Here is a 21,280-nt window from a genome sequence, read left to right as displayed (position 1 = left end):
CCCTAGAGGCCTATATACTATTACTATACGTATGAATCTATGGTGTCGTAAAGAGCACTTCAACCTTACCCCCATTTTGCTTGACAAACCCGTGAGATTACGAATAGCAATATCCTGGATCCGTGAATGATAAAAAAACGAATGTGTCAAGTAATACTCTACTTTCAATTTAACAGTAATGATTTAGCGCGTTTTCTACTGACGTCATTGTCACGTGGTATTTCTAAACCATGCCATGCACATTACATTGACAAGATAGGAGGATAGTAAAGTATATTGTTGAGGGAATGAGTAGGGGTTTGTTGATATAAATTAAACACGTAAGTATTCGGTGTACGTAACTTATTTTATCCAAATGTGGGGATCGAGTATTAATCCAGCTGGTTCTAATTAGGTTACAGGCAATGTAAATGAACACCCACATTTTCACGTTGTCACAGAACCGGAGTTGAGAAATATCTGAGTACGTCTAAAAAGACGAAGCTCTTGTCGCTCGTAAGATCATAATATTTGTTCGTTCGGAAACCACATTCATTAGGCCTATGTTTTGTGTCTAAATTACAAAATGTGACTATAACATAACAACCGCCGGAACCGGTACATGCACTAAGAACTTAGAGAAGAGTTAGTCAGCCAACTGTCAAAAAAAATATGCACAGGACTTTTTATTACCTATCATTAGGCCTATATCAAATGGTAGATCATTAGACTTATCCAAAAGGTAATGTCAGATGAAATTGAAATGTCAATGTTAGATTGTCTATCAGTTGTGTTTGCTTTACTATCTATAGTTACAATTAGAGATCTGCTGTGTCATGTTCTCAACAAATCTTGCATTAATCAAGGAGTGACATGATGGTTGACATAGCTAGAATTCTCCAGATGTTGCATTGTTACATAAATATATCAGTACCGGTATTTAAAATATTTTAAATGTAAATTCATCGGTGAGTTGCTTTCAAGTCTTCCCCCTTCAGTTCATGACTAACCTAATCTTTAATTAAGTGGCATTTTTAGCGATTTTGAAACATATTATAGTTATACACAGTTTTTATGGGAAAATCACTGAATTTATTCTAAAAGCACAACGTTTCGACAAGTATCCTCTTTTCATTATCATTGTGCTTGATAACGATAAGAGGATATATGTCGAAAGATCATGTTTTTACAATAAAACCAGTCATTGTTTCCTATAAAAATTGTGTTCTATTAATGACCAACCTACTCTGCAGATTTTCTATATCTACTGCTGATAACAGCCATTTACTATGATATCTTACAAAACATCAAGGGAGAGTGTGTTATCATGTGTAAGTTAGTAGGTCAGTTAAGGGCTATTGTCAAGTGAGCAAAAAAAAATACTAAATCACTATAGTAGATACACTTGTGAAGCCTAGAACAAGCTAGTATAAGTTACACAGGTCTATTGACTTTTAGAGTTGGCTTATTAGAGCCGAGGGACATAGGGTGAAATAACTTGTATTGATATCTTGCGACATAAGCTTTACATTATATATGAAATAGAATATTTTCATCTGTTTGTTTCCAGGTACAACTTTTCAAGATTTAACGTGCAGGGTCACCTCTAGAGGGTTTGCGTGGCAAGATGCCGCCGGTACAGGGTGATTTGAAAACCTTAATACAAGGTTATATAGATAAAAATAAAGTTATGATATTCAGTAAAACAACATGTCCCTTCTGTGCCAAGGTAAGAATTTGATAATTAAGCTTAATGGTACATGTATGATAAAACATTCTGATACCTTCATATAGGTAGATTTTTGAATTTTGTATTACACATTAATACTAGGAAACGGTTCTATTAGTAGTAAGTGCAGGCCCCCAGCACCAAACATCCACACATATACAATTATACAAGACAAACCCACCTACAGGACACAATATACAGGCATTTCCAACAATAAATCAAGTGAATGGATCCTGAGGTCTGGTCGTAAGCGTCCACTGCCATGCACAGTCCCAATAATGCTTCACTCATAAATAAAAACAAACTAGCAGTAAGGGAATCAATCCAAGAAAAAAATATTTTCCAAACGTATATACAGTATTCTAATGGTGTCATGATAGTTATGTGCTACAAGAAATCTCCATACATGTCAGCACATTGAAAAAAAAACTTTTATAAATAACCACTGTCGTGAAATGTAGTAAAAAGCCAAGTGTGTAATTAATTTCATTGTAAGACAAAATTTTGGTCTATTTCACAGGTGAAAGATTTATTTAAAAGCTTAAATGTTGAATATTTTTCCTTGGAAATGGATAAAGAAAGTAAGTAAAATTTGTGTCCAAATGTTCATCCATCTTTTAATGATACACAAAAATATGTCACAGGTATAAACTTATGTAAACTAGGACTTATAATCCTTTCATACATGTATGTTTTGAAGCAATGTATATACATGTACTTCATTAAATTGAGTGGGGTTTTTACTTCAACTACATCATGTACCAGTATTAATTTGTAATGTACTGTATAATTTAATTAATTATTTCAGATAATATGGCAGATCTACAAAACACATTATTAGAAATATCAGGTCAAAAGACTGTACCCAATGTGTATATCAATGGCACACATTTAGGTAATAATTCTTATTAGATTATTCAATCCTGTAATGCTCATATAAATATAATATTTCAAGACTATCCAAACGGATACTATCTATCAGGTGCTATCTATCTCTAGATAGGTAATCACTAATTATTTATTAAACTTAAATAGCATTCAAATAATGATGGTTGACCTTGTGTCAGCATCTTTGAGGCATGAAATTATTTCAATTGATATTTTCATATTTATATAACCGCAAGGGAATTACCTCTTTATATTGACAGTTTTCAGGTTTTATGAAGTAAAATGTGCCATGTTAATATTGCTAATAGATACATTCCTTTTATACAAGATTTCTGGCTTTACAATAATTTCAATCCAAAATAAGATTCAATAATGAAACTATTGATTAAGTTACTCAATATGAAGTAAGATATAATTTAATTGAAACTATTGTTTTATTAGGTGGTTGTGATTCCACATTAAAAGCACATAGTGATAATAAGTTGTTACAGATGATAAATGCACCTAATGAGAAATATGATTATGATCTAATTGTCATTGGTGGAGGATCAGGTGGTTTGTCTGCTGCCAAGGTAATTATATTTTTATACGCCCACATTTTCATGTGGACGTATATTGTCGTCGCCCCTGTCCGTCCGTCCGTCCACAATTGTTTGTGAACAGTCTACAGGTCACAATTTTTATCCGATTTCAATGAAACTTGAAATATAGGTTTATCACACTAAGATCTCGGTTCCTTTCGATATTGGCATCTATCTGACCGTAACTTCATGGATTATAGCCCCTGATTGTACGAAAAATCACGTTTTTGGCTTGTTAACACTGTAGAGGTCACAATTTTTATCTGATTTTGTTGAAACTTGAAATGTAAGTTTATAATCAAAGATCTCGGTTCCTTTCGATATTCGCGCATATCAGACCGTAACTTCATGAATTATGGCCCCTGATTGTACGCAAAAACGTGTTTTTTGGCTTGTGGACCCTATAGAGGTCATAATTTTTATCCGATTTAAAAAAACGTGTTAATATGTCACCGTTAAACCCTAAGGACGGTTGAGTTCGAATTTCGTGAAAATTGGCCCAAAACTGACAGACAAAATGGCCGCCGTTCGTTCTCAAATAGCGTAAAAATATGGAATATCAAGGTTGTGGACCCTATAGAGGTCACAATTTTTATCCGATTTTGTTGAAACTTGAAATGTAAGTTTATACCACAAAGATCTTGGTTCCTTTCGATATTCGCGCATATCGGACCGTAACTTCATGAATTATGGCCCCTGATTGTACGCAAAAACGTGTTTTTTGGCTTGTGGACCCTATAGAGGTCATAATTTTTATCCGATTTAAAAAACTGTGTTAATATATCACCGTTAAACCATAAGGACGGCTGAGTTCAAATTTCGTGAAAATCGGCCGAAAACTGACAGACAAAATGGGCGCCATTCATTCTCAAATAGCGTAAAAATATGGTATATCAAGGTTGTGGACCCTATAGAGGTCACAATTTTTATCCAATTTTGTTGAAACTTGAAATGTAAGTTTATAACCCAAAGATCTTGGTTCCTTTCGATATTCGCGCATATCGGACCGTAACTTCTTGAATTATGGCCCCTGATTGTACGAAAAATCGCGTTTTTATACGCCCCTGTCCGTCCGTCCACAATTGTTTGTGGACTCTCTACAGGTCACAATTCTTTTCCCCAAAAGATCTCGGCTGCTTTCGATATTTTCATGTGGACGTATTATGCCGTCGCCCCTGTCCGTCCGTCCGTCCACAATTGTTTGTGGACTCTCTACAAGTCACAATTCTTATCTGATTTCGACGAAACTTGAAATATAGGTTTATCCCCAAAAGATCTCGGCTGCTTTCGATATTGGCATGTATCGGATCGAAACTTCATGGATTATGGCCCCTGTTTGTACGAAAAATCACGTTTTTAGCTTGTGGACCCTATAGAGGTCACAATTTTTATCCGATTTTGTTGAAACTTGAAATGTAAGTTTATAACCCAAAGATCTCAGTTCTTTTCGATATTTGCGCATATCGGACAGTAACTTCCTGAATTATGGCCCCTGATTGTACGAAAAATCACGTTTTTAGCTTGTGGACCCTTTAGAAGTCATAATTTTTATCTGATTTAAAAAACCGTTCTATTATATCACCGTTACACCCTAAGGATGACTGAGTATCGAATTTCGTGAAAATTGGCCCAAAATTGACAGACAAAATGGCCGCCGTTCGTTCCCAAATACTAGCGTAAGAATATGGTATATCAAGCTTGTGGACCCTATAGTGGTTACAATTTTTATCCGATTTTGTTGAAACTTGAAATGTAAGTTTATAACCCAAAGATCTCAGTTCCTTTCGATATTCGTGCATATCGGACCGTAACTTCCTGAATTATGGCCCCTGATTGTACGAAAAATCACGTTTTTAGCTTGTGGACCCTATAGAAGTCATAATTTTTATCTGATTTAAAAAAACGTTCTATTATATCACCGTTACACCCTAAGGATGACTTGAGTTCGAATTTTGTTAAAATCAGCCCAAAATTGACAGACAAAATGGCCGCCATTCGTTCCCAAATAGCGTAAGAATATGGTATATCAAGGTTGTGGACCCTATAGGGGTCACAATTTTTATCCGATTTTGTTGAAACTTGAAATGTAAGTTTATAACCCAAAGATCTCAGTTCCTTTCGATATTCGTGCATAACGGACCGTAACTTCCTGAATTATGACCCCTGATTGTACGAAAAATCACGTTTTTAGCTTGTGGACCCTATAGAAGTCATAATTTTTACCCGATTTAAAAAAAAACGTATTATTATATCACCATTACACCATAGGGACGACTGAGTTTGAATTTCATGAAAATCGGCCCAAAATTGACAGACAAAATGGCCGCCGTTCAGTCTCAAATTTCGTGAAAATTGGCCCAAAATTGACAGACAAAATGGCCGCCGTTCGTTCTCAAATAGCGTAAGAAAATGGTATATCAAGGTTGTGGACCCTATAGAGGTCACAATTTTTATCCGATTTTGTTGAAACTTGAAATGTAAGTCTATAACCCAAAGATCTCGGTTCCTTTTGATATTCGCGCATATCGGACCGTAATTTCCTGAATTATGGCCCCTGATTGTACGTAAAATCGCGTTTTTAGCTTGTGGACCCTATAGAGGTCATAATTTTTATCCGATTTAAAAAAACGTATTATTATATCACCGTTACACCCTAAGGACGACTGAGTTTGAATTTCATGAAAATCGGCCCAAAATTGACAGACAAAATGGCCGCCGTTCAATCTCAAATAGCGTAAAAATATGGTATATCAAGGTTGTGGATCCTATAGAGGTCACAATTTTTATCCGATTTTGTTGAAACTTGAAATGTAAGTTTATAACACAAAGATCTCACTTCCTTTCGATATATGTGCATACCGAATTGTAATCATGTTTTTAGCTTGTGGACCCATTAGAGGTCATAATTTTTATCCAATTTAAAAAACCGTATTATTATATTACCGTTCCACCCTAAGGACAGTTGAGTTCGAATTTTGTGAAAATCGCCCCAAAATTGACAGACAAAATGGCTGCCGTTCATTCTCAATTAGCGTAAAAATATGGTATATCAAGGTTGGGACCCTATAGAGGTCACAATTTTTATCCGATTTTGTTGAAACTTGAAATGTAAGTTTATAACACAAAGATCTCAGTTCCTTTCGATATATGCGCATATCGAATTGTAATTTCCTGAATTATGGCCCTTGATTGTAGGAAAAATCACTTTCTTGTTAGCTTGTTCTCTATCCATCTCTCGAAAATGTGGGCGTATCCTGCCTGGCAGCCGCTGGTTAACTTGTGGACCCTATAGAGGTCATAATTTTTATCTGATTTAAAAAAACATATTATTATATCACCGTTACACCCTGAGGACGACTGAGTTCAAATTTCGTGAAAATCGGCCCAAAATTGACAGACAAAATGGCCGCCGTTCAATCTCAAATAGCGTAAAAATATGGTATATCAAGGTTGTGGATCCTATAGAGGTCACAATTTTTATCCGATTTTGTTGAAACTTGAAATGTAAGTTTATAACACAAAGATCTCACTTCCTTTCGATATATGCGCATACCGAATTGTAATCATGTTTTTAGCTTGTGGACCCATTAGAGGTCATAATTTTTATCCGATTTAAAAAACCGTATTATTATATTACCGTTCCACCCTAAGGACAGTTGAGTTCGAATTTTGTGAAAATCGCCCCAAAATTGACAGACAAAATGGCTGCCGTTCATTCTCAATTAGCGTAAAAATATGGTATATCAAGGTTGGGACCCTATAGAGGTCACAATTTTTATCCGATTTTGTTGAAACTTGAAATGTAAGTTTATAACACAAAGATCTCAGTTCCTTTCGATATATGCGCATATCGAATTGTAATTTCCTGAATTATGGCCCTTGATTGTAGGAAAAATCACTTTCTTGTTAGCTTGTTCTCTATCCATCTCTCGAAAATGTGGGCGTATCCTGCCTGGCAGCCGCTGGTTAACTTGTGGACCCTATAGAGGTCATAATTTTTATCTGATTTAAAAAAACATATTATTATATCACCGTTACACCCTGAGGACGACTGAGTTCAAATTTCGTGAAAATCGGCCCAAAACTGACAGACAAAATGGCCGCCCCTCGTTCTCAAATTGCGTAAAAATATGGTATATCAATGTTGTGGACCCTATAGAGGTCACAATTTTTATCCGATTTTGTTGAAACTTGAATTGTAAGTTTATTTATCAAAGATCTTGGTTCCTTTCGATATTTGCGCATATCGAATTGTAATTTCCTGAATTATGGCCCTTGATTGTAGGAAAAATCACTTTCGTTTTAGCTTGTTTTCTATCCATCTCTCGAAAATGTGGGCGTATCCTGCCTGGCAGCCGCTGGTTTTTAATTTAGTACTAGCCTAGTCAACCGGTGTTGGAACAGGTGAAAAATCTCTATTTTTCTAACAGCGATTAATGCAATAATAAGTAATTTTCAATTTCATTATTAAATATACTGCACCTAGTACAAAATAAACAGCACCATTAAATTTGTTGTAAAAAATGGTTATTATGAAGTTATTTTGAAATATACAAGTTGAACTATTTGGTTTCCTATAGCTAACAAACAGCTAACTTTCTCTTTTATATATATACTAGAAGGATACCCGGCTTCGCCCGGGGCTCAATTTCGACTGGAGACCAATTCGTCAGGGGCCGAACAGTCACAAATATTAGTATAGAGAGATTTATGACTCATATTGATTTGATTTTTGGGGGATTTTTCATTATCATTTATGCGAAATTTATCAAGGCTTAATTGATTAATATGTTTATCTTATAGGCAGCTGCTGAACTAGGTAAAAAGGTAGCTTTATTAGATTTTGTTAAACCCACTCCACAAGGTACATCATGGGGTTTAGGTGGTACATGTGTAAATGTTGGTTGTATACCAAAAAAATTAATGCACAGATCTGCTATTTTAGGTGAGATTATTTTATAATTTCTTTCTTAACTTTACTTTGTTTATAACAGAGCAATCAGTCTTCTTGCTAAAGCTCTATACCAATGTGTTTCATAAAGACAATAAATAAAGAAGTGAAGAAACCTGATAAATCAATTCTTGGCTACGTTCCATATGAAAACATACACTAAATTACATCATTGCTGAAGAACAGTCTAATCAATATTTAATGTATAAATATATTTTAAGTAAAATTGAGAATTTGGATGAATTACAGGTGAAGAATTAAGTGATGCCCAAAGTTTTGGTTGGGATGTTAAAACAGATGGTAAGTTTATTGTTTATATAAGATGATAATAATATTATGTGTAGAAGAAGAATACAAGTAGTTGTCAATTTTACTTTAAATTACTCACCAGACATGTCAAATTCTTCTTTTCATCATGAATTTCACGTTATTCAGCTTAAAATACATTAATTTCGCCATTTTGTAAAAGGAGTGGTGAAGTGACTTTCGTGTTCACAACTAGAAAATTTGCAAACTTTTCAAGTGAGAAACTTGTAATTTCTGATAATGCAACATCTGTCATCTAATGCAGTTTTAAATTAATTGATATTATCCATCACTGTCCCTGTACTAAATGATCATGTATATTTTTAGCCAAACACAGTTGGGACAAAATGAGAGATGCAATTCAGGTAATATTTGGTTATGGTTTATTTATCAATAATTGACTATAAAATGTTGGTTTTGTTTATGATGAGATAAAGATTAACTCTGCTACACTCTAGCTCAAGACATACCCAAAGAACAGCTTTCTAGGATTTACATCTTATTGGCTATAAATGATTATGGAAAGCCAATCAAATCTTTTTTGGCCCATCTGCCTGTCATTATTTTTATACGCCCACATTTTCATGTGGATGTATATTGTTGTCGCCCCTGTCCGTCCGTCCACAATTGTTTGTGAACAGTCTACAGGTCACAATTTTTATCCGATTTCAATGAAACTTGAAATATAGGTTTATCACCCCCAGATCTTGGTTCCTTTCGATATTGCCATGTATCGGACTGTAACTTCATGGATTATGGCCCCTGATTGTACGAAAAATCATGTTTTTTGGTTGTGAACACTGTAGAGGTCACAAATTTTATCCAATTTGGTTTAAACTTGAAATGTATGCTTATAACCCAAAGATCTTGGTTCCTTTCGATATTCCGCATATCGGAACATAACTTCCTGAATTATGGCCCCTGATGTGGACCCTATAGAGGCCATAATTTTTATCCCATTTAAAAAAACCATATTATTATATCACCGTTAAACCCTAAGGACCGCTGAGTTCGAATTTCGTGAAAAACGGCCCAAAACTGACAGACAAAATGGTCGCCCCTCGTTCTCAAATTGCGTAAAAAATATGTTATATCAAGGTTGTGGACCCTATAGAGGTCACAATTTTTATCCGATTTTGTTGAAACTTGAAATGTAAGTTCCTTTTGATATTTGCGCATATCGAATTGTAATTTCCTGAATTTGTTCAACAGAAGTTAATCAGCCACATAGTGTGTGGGATGTTACACAGTTATTTTTTAAAGAAGCAAATTTGTAGGTTTTCTTTGATATGGTAGCACCCGAACAACATGTTTGAGGAGTGTTTACTTTTAAGTACCTATGCTGCATATGTGTTAAAAAAAATTTGCTTGGCCACAAGAATGGGAAAGTGTAGACATGTTTCATAGACAAAGAAATTATTGAACTTAACCCACTTAGTTTAGCATTTTGTTATCTTTCTTTTTTAACAGGATCATATTGGTTCATTAAATTGGAATTACAGAGTTCAACTCCGTGAAAAATCAGTGACATATTTAAATGCTTATGGAGAATTTATAGGACCGCACAGATTAAAGGTAATCATGCTTTTCAAATATGTTCACTTGTCATAGGTGATTAATAAAAATTTGAAGATCAAATTTAGGCCTGGTTTTGAGGTCATTATTTCTTCTTGTGTTGATAGATTTTACTGTAAAGAGTCGATGATATATTTTAGGAGGTAATACATTTCAGACAACCAAAAAGAATAATAAAGTAGAAGAAATAACCGGTGAAACATTTATAATAGCTACAGGTGAACGTCCCAGATATCCAGATATACCTGGTGCTAAAGAATATACAATAACCAGGTAAAATATAGTGTATTATTCTAAAACAAGGAATTAATGTGAGCAGCAAATCAAATTAATAAATGCAACCCAGTGATTTTCCTGATACATTTCTGTGAAATGGCAGTATTGTCAAGCATCCCCCAAAAACAAATATCAACAACTTGACTGATAAAATGGTTGTCCACTATAACATAATAATGGTCTAAGTAATGGTCATGTTGCTACCTGTGTTCAAAAACCTACATGATTGACAGTGGTCATTTAAAAAAGATTGTGTTTCTTTAAATGCAGATTTTTCTTATAGCTTCTCTCTGATCTACTGATGTCCATTTTTGTTCAAATTACTTTTTAACTACACTTTATTTTGTAAGTTAGGATGTGAATAGGCTAATGAAGATGGATGTTAGGATGGTTTCAAGTCATTTCAATATTTGTTTGGAAAATAAAATGTAGAAATGATTTAATTATTGTTTTGTTTCAGTGATGATTTATTTTCTCTACCATACTGTCCCGGTAAAACACTATGTATTGGTGCTTCATATGTATCATTAGAATGTGCTGGATTTTTAGCCGGATTAGGTTTAGATGTAACAGTTATGGTACGATCAATATTATTACGTGGTTTTGATCAACAGATAGCAGAATATATAGGCGAATATATGTCTGAACACAAAATATTTTTCCACAGAGGTTATGTTCCTGTTAAGGTAAATATTTTCTAATAATTCACCGCTTAAAGATGCATTATGTAAGAGCTTAATCTGCCAATTGCAGGTCTTTATTCTGGCTTCAAATGTTACATGTTACAACTCTCTCGACCATGAATGACCCAGATATTAAGTAGATTAGAACACTGTTGCCATTTAAAAGTTTAACAATGAAATAGAAAATCAAGACTTAGTCAACTCTTGCTACTATAATAAACAATCTACACTGCATTTTTTCAAAACTTCAAACATTCATAACTTATTAGCACAGAATAAAGTAATTTGACTAAAATTTTAATATTTTCATATTTCATTGTCTATCTATGAACATAACAAGAATAGCCATTTCTTTATCTAATTATTACACACTGTGTCTTTAATATTGTTTTCATGAAAATGTCACCTAGTATTATGTTGTGTGTGTTGAAAGAATAAGATTTACTGAAACTAATTGCAAAAAAAGGATTTCATTATGGAGTTTAATTAGTTTAATTATATAAACAATGAATAAATTTACCGATGACAATTTGTCTTTTATAGTCTTTTTTATTGTATCACCAAAAATTACCTTAAAAGATTAAAACCTTACCTCCGTCTTTTAGAAGGCAACTGTGCAAAACAATAAAATTGAAATTATGATTTTCTAGATAGAGAAATTAGAAGATGGACAACCGGGTAAATATAAAGTAACAGCTAAATCAACAACAACTGATGATATTATAGAAGAAGAATATAATACAGTAAGTTATATCAACATGTTAATGTGATCACCTTGTATTGATGTCATCTCTTTGAAGACATGTAAAATCAGTACCTTAGTTTAGATTTGCTAGGCCATTTATGAAAAGGAAATCTGTTGAAAAACAGAACCACACATTGATTCCTTATCTGTATCTTGTTAATGTTACCAGTAGTAATATGGATTTGTCTGCCCTTTCTGGTGTACCCACTACATTTTCACTGACTGTACTCTAAAGCATCAAAGATTGAATTTTTGAAGATATGAAGTTGGTGGAAATAATTCTTTGGGTAGACTAACAAGTTCGATATTTATGCTGATCAATTTGAATAATGAAACTATAGATTCCCAATTATGTATTAGATATACAGTGAAACTAATTATTGTTACAATTTATTTGTAGATATTATTAGCTATTGGTAGAGATCCATGTACAAGTGGTATAGGATTAGAAGCAGTTGGTGTTCAACTAAATCCTAAGTATGCTATATTTCTACTTACACATCATCAAATGAGTATTGTAGCAATATCACCAACTGGCATACAAGTGGTTAGGGCATTGAACTCTCTGACTGGAATTTTTTAAGTTTGAATCCTCAGGAAATATCTTCAGGATTTTTCAAGCCCAACGGCTGACAAGACAAGTGTGCCTTGAAGTGCTTATTAGACAAAAAAAACAAGGTCCATTGGTGTGCAAGTATTAAAAAAAAAACCTTGACAGATGGAAATGCTGTTGTCCAGACAAAATCATCCTAGCTTGCATTGCACACCTAAGTGTTGTGTTGATGAGACATTAAACACCATTCCATTTCTTTCCATATAATGACATCAACTTCACATTATAGTAATAAGGCACTGGCATGAATTGTCATTGATGAATAAGTTCTTTATGAAAATACAGAATGCATGTAGAATTTTAACAGTAATTTTGTCTTGTTATGTGAGAACTAGAATATCAGGAATATATTTTTGAAATGTATATTGTATATTATAGGAATGGTAAATTATTATGTAATGAAAAGGATCAAACGAATATAGATTATATATATGGTATAGGTGATATAGTTCAAGGTGTACCAGAATTAACACCAGTAGCAATACAAGCTGGTAGATTATTAGTCAACAGATTATATGATAATTCCAACACCCTTGTAAGTATAAACTTTACTATGACACACCAGATCTTTTGTATATGTACCAGATTTCTCTTGGGCCTTCTGTTCAAAAGAAATAAAACATTTTGTGAGCGTTAACAAGCAGTTTTACCTATTAACAAACTACAAAGAATTTTATGCACAATGTGGTTCTCAGTCCATCTAACTTCTTGTGATCAATTTACAGATTAGGGTTTTTGAGATTATTTTTTTCTTTTGAAAATAGACCTTTGTAAAAGAAAAAAAAAGACCTCCGGTGAACTTGTTGCTGGTGGATGTATTTTTCGTAGCATAGCAAACAGACTTTTCCAGTTTTATTCTAATAGTAATAGTTAAAAAAAAAACAAACCCCAAAACAGGTCCTGTGTACAAATTGGTAGTTATGGGGGAAGGCTATCCAGAAATTTTTATTCTGAAATATTAAAGCTATTGAATTGAAAATAGTACAAGTAGTTAGGAAATGTAATAAACAAGGGAAAACTAGCATTAAAAAAAAGTTGTTGCCAGGGTAAACTAATATGTACCACAGAATCAGACAGAAAGCAATTTGAATTATTAATATTTCAAAATTTATCAAAATATTTCTCCAAAAACAAAATATTGTGGCGAGACAAATGTTTTAAACATTATTTTCCAAGAAACTATAAAAATTATAGAGAAAAACTCTGTCTGGTTTTGGGGTTATCATTAAAGAATAGGCATCCCGAAAATGAAACATTTATCTTTAATAGTGCCAGAGATATGGTGTACCTACATTTTCATACTTTTTCCAAAAAAATGTGTTACCCTGGCAACAACTTTTTTTTCTTTATTTTTAATGTTAGTTTTCCCATGTTTATTACACTTCCTAACTACTTGTGCCATCTTCAATTCACTAGCTTTAGAATTTCAGAAAGCATTTTTTGGGTAGCCTCACCCCTAATTAATATAAAAAAAACCTTGATTTTGAAATATGAAGAAAAGGAGGCTAAAACACAAAATTATCACTTTCCCTATGCATACGTGACCATAGAAGTACTATTTGTTAGTCTCAGATATGGCCTAAGTAAAGTGTCAACAACACATTATTAAACACCATTCCATTCCTTCTTATCATAGATATAACAGATATTTATAGTGTTGGTAATTTTAATTTATTTTAGTGTGATTATCAGTCTGTAGCTACAACGGTATTTACTCCAATTGAATATGGTTGTATTGGTTATTCAGAAGAAGCTGCCCTGGAAAAATTTGGAGAAGAAAATATAGAGGTAAATTTATCTCTTATGAGATATTTCATGAAATATATTCAGAGACAATTGAAAGAGTATAAAATATGGTTGAAACATCTGTTTTAGGTATTTTACCCTTAATTTAGATGTTCTTAGCTGTAGATTTGATTTTAACCATATCTTTATTACTGTAGGAAGAAAACTTTAGGTGTTTTGTTGTAGCATTTTTATTTCTATTTACTTTTATTAACCCGTTAAGTGCGTAGGTCGTTATATAACGTCCTGGACAACTGCCACTCACTGTGTGTAGGGCATAATAATAACACCTTGGAGGTATTTTCCCCCAACCTATTCTTAGAACATAGTTCATCACTTGATTCCCCCACGATCGCAGCATGTGTAGGACGTTATATTACGTCCTGGACAACTGCCACTCACTGTGTGTAGGGCGTAATATAACGCCTTGGAGGTATTTTCCTCCAACCTATTCTTAGAGCATAGTACATAGTTCTATGTCACTTTGTCAAATTAATTACACAATAGGGGGTAGTTAATATTTTAAAAACGTCACGCTTAACGAGTTAATTTGGGATTGGATCATTGGGTAGAAATTGCCGTCTGACAAATTTTCACAATTCAAGTTTTAACATTTCGTCATTTGAAAGTTTGTTATTGAACTGAATACATTAGTTTACAGTATAGAAGCTTGAACTGTGGCTATTTACTCATTCATATTTAAATCATCTGCTATATATCACATCCCGCTATCAGAAAACATCACTAATAACATGCTTCATCTATAAAGTTTACTCAAAATCTATCAGATTTATGGGTTATTATTAAAATTTAGGAATTGTAAAGAAATTTGACAGTGATTTAATTTGATATTAATTTCAGATATACCATTCTAATTATTATCCTTTAGAATGGACAGTACCACATAGAGAAGAAAATGTTTGTTATGCTAAACTGATATGCCTTATACCAGAAAAGGTAAATACAAAGAGATAAATGTCTATAAATCCTTTTTATGTGCCCATATTTGAAAGATAAAATTGGCACCCCAAAATCAATCATGTTTTCAGAGTTCCTGCCTTTGCTTTTTAAATTATGGGGGTACTCGATTGGTCGTTCCGGAATAAAATTCTCTCAATCCCAAAAATAGTGACAATCGAGTGAAAAGGGGTATTTTGGGTTACAACACATGCATCGACTGAATAAGAAAATATCTCAAGCAGCAGAAACATATTCCTTGTGTTTAATTACGTCTCAATTCTACTCACACCACCTCCATTGTCGGCACTGACAGAACTGTGACAGGAATGAATTCCGCGCCGCTCGATTGCAATTCTGTTAATTCAGGACTTTCTGGACTGACAATCGAGCACCCCCCTTGTGGAGAGGGTGGAGTTATCTGGTTTTGATAAAAAATTTAATGACATGAATATTTGTTATATCATTATGTGCCCCATCTAATTTCGAACCAAGTATTGGTTATTGCCCTATTCTGTTTTAGGATGATGTCAGTGCCATGCTAATTTTCCGTCTTGAATATGTAACAATTTGTTCAATTATAGTGGATAGAGTTTTACACATTGCTTCCAAAACAAGCTGGAGAATGGAATTTTAAACTTTCAAAATATTCATTGTCAAAGTTAGTTTATGTTTGTGTGGTTTTTTTTTCTTGAATTATAATATATACTTGAAATCTGTATGTTATCTGTTTAGGAGCGTGTAGTTGGATTCCATGTGCTTGGGCCAAATGCTGGAGAAATAACTCAAGGATATTCTATTGCTATGAGAAAAGGAGCAACCAAAGAAGACTTTGATATGACAATTGGTATTCATCCCACTTGCTCAGAGGTAAGTTGAAATTGAATTTCCAGTAATAACAATAAATATGGCTCATTAGAGAAACATACTTTCTGTGTTTTGATCAAATATGAAGAGTGGATTTTGCTGACAGTTTGTCGTTATTCTATCCGATTTCAGCATTTTTGTTAACTTCACTTGTACTATTTTGGAGGAACAGTCTATCTGAAAACAGTATAAAGGATACCAGACAATTTCATGTTCAAAAGTAGTATTTACAATACCTCACTATATTGTTGATTATTTATTTCAGATATTTACCACAATGAATATAACAAAGAGAAGTGGGGGTGATACGGCTGTAGCGGGTTGCTGAGGTTAATTCCCTGTTGTCACTTAAAGAAAAACATTTTCCTCTCTTAAATAACATGTACCATCATTCTTACAGTGAGAAAATCATATCCAATTCTAGATATCAATTTAACTTATTACAAATTGTCTCTCAATTTTCCGGTGAAATTCATTAAATGTTTTGATATATGATAAATTTACTGTTAAGAGAATTCCTATTTAAGATTAGTGTATTTTGTTTTTCTTGATGACAACAGGGGTCAAATTGACCAGGTCATGTTGAGGACAGGTGCACAGATGTATGTGCTGTATGATAGATTTGTTCTGAAACCTACCTGTAGGGTGAACAAAACTTGATGATACCTATCTCCAAAACATGGCGTTTATGAAAAGGACTTTAAAATTTTCAAAGAAACACATTGATTACTGGTTACAAATGTTAACTTTTGTATAACTTCTGAAACATTGTCTTTAAATATTTACTCGAAAATAATTTTCAAATCCGTCCACTCAAAGCAAAGATTATACAGAGGTTTGAAAAGCTTGGTTTCTAATTATCAAGTATTGTTAGTGTATTGTCCCATTCCTGTTGCAACGCAGCAGCAAGTTCTTGGACATTGGCAGGACGTTGTTGACGTTGACGTAACCTCTGTCCAAGCATGTCCCAGACATGCTCGATGGGGGAGAGGTCGGGACTCAGTGCTGGCCAAGGTAATGTGGTGATGTTCTGTTGTTGGAGGTAACCTGTAACGATCCTGGCCCTGTGACATCTTGCATTGTCATCCTGGATGATGAAACGGCGGCCATGACGTCGTGCGAACGGCACAACATGGACTGCCAAGATGTTGTCCCGGTAGTACTGGCCTGTAACACGCCCTGCAACAACATGTAAAGCTGTTCTTCCAGCTAGTGATGCCTCCCCACACCATAACAGAACCACCCCCAAATCGATCATGTCTGATGACGTTAACGTCTTGGAAGCGCTCGTTTCGACGACGCCAAACCCTCCTACGTCTGTCCAAAAAATCAACAGTGAACCTCGACTCATCTGAAAACATCACATTGCTCCAGTGTTGACGATCCCTACACCAACGACGTCTTGCCTGAATGTGATGATCTCTCAAACAAGGGATCACGCGAGGACGTCGGGCGCGAAGGTGACCCCTATGTAGTCAATTCCGAATCGTCTGGCCACTCACTCTCACACCAGTGTCTGTTTGAAGACGAGCGCTGATCTGATTTGCTGTGATGACATGATTTCTCAAGGCCAAGGTACGGATAAATCGATCCTGGGCTTGAGTTGTCGCCCTTGGTCGACCTGAGCGTGGTCTGTCCTGTACAGATTGTGTATCACGGTATCTGGACCATAGCCTGCTTATGACAGACTGAGAAACATTCATCGTCCGCGCCACAAGTCAGAGTCGTGCAAATCTTGGGTTGGACCCCCATGATGATCCCAAGCATCACCTGCATTCCATGCAGTAGCTATTGGTGCGTTTGGGCGTCACATGTAACTGGAAATGTTTCTTCTGTTAGGTTCTATAGTGACTTTTTTCGTAGTCATTTGCATATTTTAGTATTATGCCCCCAAAATCAAATATCCCCTACTTTTTTTGAATAGTATATAATAATGTAAGTTTTTAAGTCTTTTCCATCCAATGCAATCTAATTAAAATTAGATCTTTTTTTGTTTGTTTCATTTTAAATATTTGTTAGTCGACACTATATTAAGATTTGTCTACTTCTCTATTAGGTGCTTGTTCTCGTTGGAATCTTACTTAAGCCATCATGATTGGCTAAAACTGTTACTATCGAAGGAAAAGCATCTATTCAATTGAACACAAATTTCACTGTGCGGTAGTTTAAATGTTAGCATGAAATAAGAAACAAAAGAATGATTTAATTCTAATTAGACTGACCATTAATCATGATATTAGTTTATAAATATTTTAGTGTCTTAAAATTGTATAATTGTAAATAATTTAGTTTAAGAAAAGTGATGTGATAGAATAAATAAATGATATACAGAATACTGTAACTGTTTTTGTTTGTACCTTTTACTCGGACGTTTCTTAAAAAGTGGTTGTAGCCTCAGGGTAATAGATATGAAAATAAATATTCTGGGTTGCCTTATAATTAGTGCTACATTTTGTTTGATTTCTAAAATCACTTTTTTTTGTCTTGTTAAGACTGACCTAAATAAAAATATAGCATTAGAGTAGTGAACTTTTAGGGATTCTTTTTTGTTAACTGATTAGTGAATACAAATATTTTGAGTATAAATATTGAAAATATACCCATTCATAATTATCTGCGGATGTAAATTAATTTCTTTTTAGAATTTACCAGTCTTAAGAGATAAATTATGAAAGTGTACAGCAGTTTTTGGAAATATAAGGAAAATTTGTCAAAGTTTATTATACCAGAATGTTTGACAACGAAACTTCCATAACAGTACAACAGCAGCTCAAAAACTGTTTTATCATATAATTGCTGCTAGATTTCTTTCTATTTACCTGTATCAACTGTAGAAGTCTTTTCCAAAATGATGCTTTACCTTTCCCACAAAACATTTATAACATCACTATTTAATTTGAATAATTTTGAATTTGTTAATTTTAAAGAAAATTGATAGTTTTTCCCCATAATACCACCTTAGAAAAGAATTCTGCAGCTATATTTTTTTATATACTGGTTTGCTGATTGCTAATTTATTATAGGAATTTAGAGAAATAAAGTCGTCAATTTTACCAAAAACAATGTTATCTTTTTATGCTCTGCTTCAACTGGGATGAAAAAACTATCATCTGTGAGAAATTTATTGCATTAAAGTTATTAAATACTATGGCTGTATGATAATACAGAATTTGAGAAAAACTTGTATTTGTATTACAAGTTTAAACAAATGTGTCATTTAGTTGTTCTAAAATTGTCCAGTTTAATTAACTATATATATTTTGCTAGATGATAGAACATAACACAAACCCTTCAGAACAATATGGGAGCCACAGTAAGTAAGTTGCTGGCTTACTAATAGACCAGGGGTCAGGCTAGTTGACAAGTGCACCAATTTCCTCCTGTATGGTATCAAATTTATACCATATAGGAGAAAATCGGTACACTTTGTCAATGCATGTATATCTGGTATCATCAGAATGTAAGTCTGCCGGGTATCTGATGGTGGGTGTGGCTGTGAGGGTTGGGATTCTGGGCGTGAATTCTTCGGCTAGATAAGCTCAAAAGTGTACCACATGAAAATCGTACAGCAGTGTACCTTACATCTTTAGGTATTACAAAAACACTTTGACAGACATTTCTAGTGGTGGGTACCCCTGAGAGAGCTATGTAATTGCAGGACATTTGTAGTGGTGGAATGTCCCTGACAAGAATTATCTAATTTCCAGACCACAGCTAGGCTAGATTAGCTGAAATCTGTACCACCTAAAACAGCTTTGAAGTTGTTCAATACCACCACAGGAATCATGAATGACCACTGCCAGACAGTTTGTACGGTGGGCTACCCCTAACAGACACGCCCCCAACTAGACTAGATTAGCGGGCACTGTTCCTGTGTTCTAAAACATTAACTTCTTTGCCAGGATGCGTAGAATACTAATACCTAGTACATATGGAAGAGGTGATAAACTGTGGCTTCGGTTCTATAACCACAAGGTCCTGTGTTCGATCCTGGTGTTGGCTGAGAAAGTTTCTCCCGACTTTTCAGCATGGCTTCCCCTTCTCAGGGGTGCAGGACCGATGGCTTTGGCAAGGCACAGCATCTAGTCCATTGGCTGTTAGAATTCAGATAGAGAGAGAAATGGGGTTTAACGTCCACTCGACACAAACTAGGTCATTTCGGGACTAACATGGTTTAATTTTATTTCAATAATTCGCACGCTAACCATTCAGCCATCCAACCCCCCAGAATTCAGAGAAGAGTAATAGACAGAATAATGGTCTTGAAAAGCAGGACTGAAATAATTATGTTCTTTGTATCCATAGAATATTGGACGGACCATTTTACCTTACAGATCTAAATAAGAATGTTCTGGCATGTTTACATAGAATAATGCATACACTTTTGGTTAAAATAACATTAATACACCTAGCTACATAATATATACTGTGGGGAGCCATGATGGCTAAGTGGGTAAGACGCTGGCTTGCTAGCCTGGAAGTCGCATGTTCGATCCCTGCATTGGCCGAGAAAGTTGATCAGGATTTTCCGACCTGGTTTCCCCTTGACTGAGGTCCCATGTATACTTTGGTGTGCACGTTATTGTGCCATTACCCTCATAGCATATGCTCGTCTTCATTAGCCTAGTCGGAACAGAACAGTGGGACGTTAAACCCCATTTCATTTCATTTCATTTCAATAGATACTGTAATAAATGTTTTCACTTAACATGTCACATTGCTTCATTAAAATCAAAGTAAGCATATTTTCAATAGGAGACAGAAACTGGTCAAATTCCATTAGTTTTAATGGGCATAGAATAACCAATACTAATAAATCTGTTACAATAGCTTTGAAAAACTATTTGAATATTGGTGTGAACATTAGCAAGCATATTAATGTGGAACAAAGAATTTTTTTCAAAAATATTTTTATTTACCGGTACTGTAACATAACAATCCATTATAACAATACTAAAACAATAGATATTTTTATATGACGGACAATGACAGTCATTTATCAGATCTTTTTTTAAAGGAGAAATCCATGATATTTAAGTGAGTAAAACTGGTTAATTCTGTTGGTCTGAAGCTCAGTTGCCAAATGGAGTAAAGATGTTCATGTGCCTGGATATATCAATCAACTCAGTTTCATGCATAGTGACCAGCTGTCTTTTTTATTTTTCCGTTTACAAACAGAATTGAATAGTCCTGTTTATTAGGTCAATCCATATTCGAGGTGAAATTTTCAGTCAAGAATAGGGCAGGCTGTTTCTTTACATATTGGTTGTATTTGTTCTCTTAAATAGATTTTAATTTTTGAGACCCAGTGAAAATTTGACTTCTTCTAATGTAAGCAATAATGC

At 34.2% G+C, this 21,280-nt stretch overlaps 1 protein-coding gene across 1 annotated transcript; it reads left to right on the top strand.

The window, feature by feature from the left end:
• Nucleotides 1-209: 209 nt before the first annotated feature.
• Nucleotides 210-18,989, top strand: LOC126826651 (thioredoxin reductase 1, cytoplasmic). The gene is made up of 18 exons (XM_050555627.2): nucleotides 210-320; nucleotides 1,550-1,708; nucleotides 2,229-2,289; nucleotides 2,517-2,603; nucleotides 3,038-3,168; nucleotides 7,981-8,122; nucleotides 8,378-8,428; nucleotides 8,762-8,799; nucleotides 9,905-10,009; nucleotides 10,167-10,282; nucleotides 10,746-10,971; nucleotides 11,619-11,711; nucleotides 12,114-12,190; nucleotides 12,705-12,861; nucleotides 14,007-14,114; nucleotides 14,973-15,068; nucleotides 15,804-15,938; nucleotides 16,201-18,989. The coding sequence occupies exons 2-18, from the start codon at nucleotides 1,607-1,609 to the stop codon at nucleotides 16,261-16,263; spliced, it is 1,788 nt and encodes a 595-aa protein (XP_050411584.1). The 5' UTR covers nucleotides 210-320; nucleotides 1,550-1,606; the 3' UTR covers nucleotides 16,264-18,989.
• Nucleotides 18,990-21,280: the final 2,291 nt, after the last annotated feature.

The sequence above is a fragment of the Patella vulgata genome, chromosome 7 (assembly GCF_932274485.2).
Source record: "Patella vulgata chromosome 7, xgPatVulg1.2, whole genome shotgun sequence".
Classification (NCBI taxonomy): domain Eukaryota; kingdom Metazoa; phylum Mollusca; class Gastropoda; family Patellidae; genus Patella; species Patella vulgata.
This window is presented reverse-complemented; position numbering and strand designations above follow the sequence as displayed.

Bases quoted from the DNA above. Each gene is read 5' to 3' on its own strand.
- LOC126826651 (XM_050555627.2), top strand. From the start codon at position 1,607: ATGCCGCCGGTACAGGGTGATTTGAAAACCTTAATACAAGGTTATATA. The intron at 10,972-11,618 runs GTAAATATTTTC...ATGATTTTCTAG, and splicing joins GAGGTTATGTTCCTGTTAAG to ATAGAGAAATTAGAAGATGG. The intron at 12,862-14,006 runs GTAAGTATAAAC...AATTTATTTTAG, and splicing joins ATGATAATTCCAACACCCTT to TGTGATTATCAGTCTGTAGC.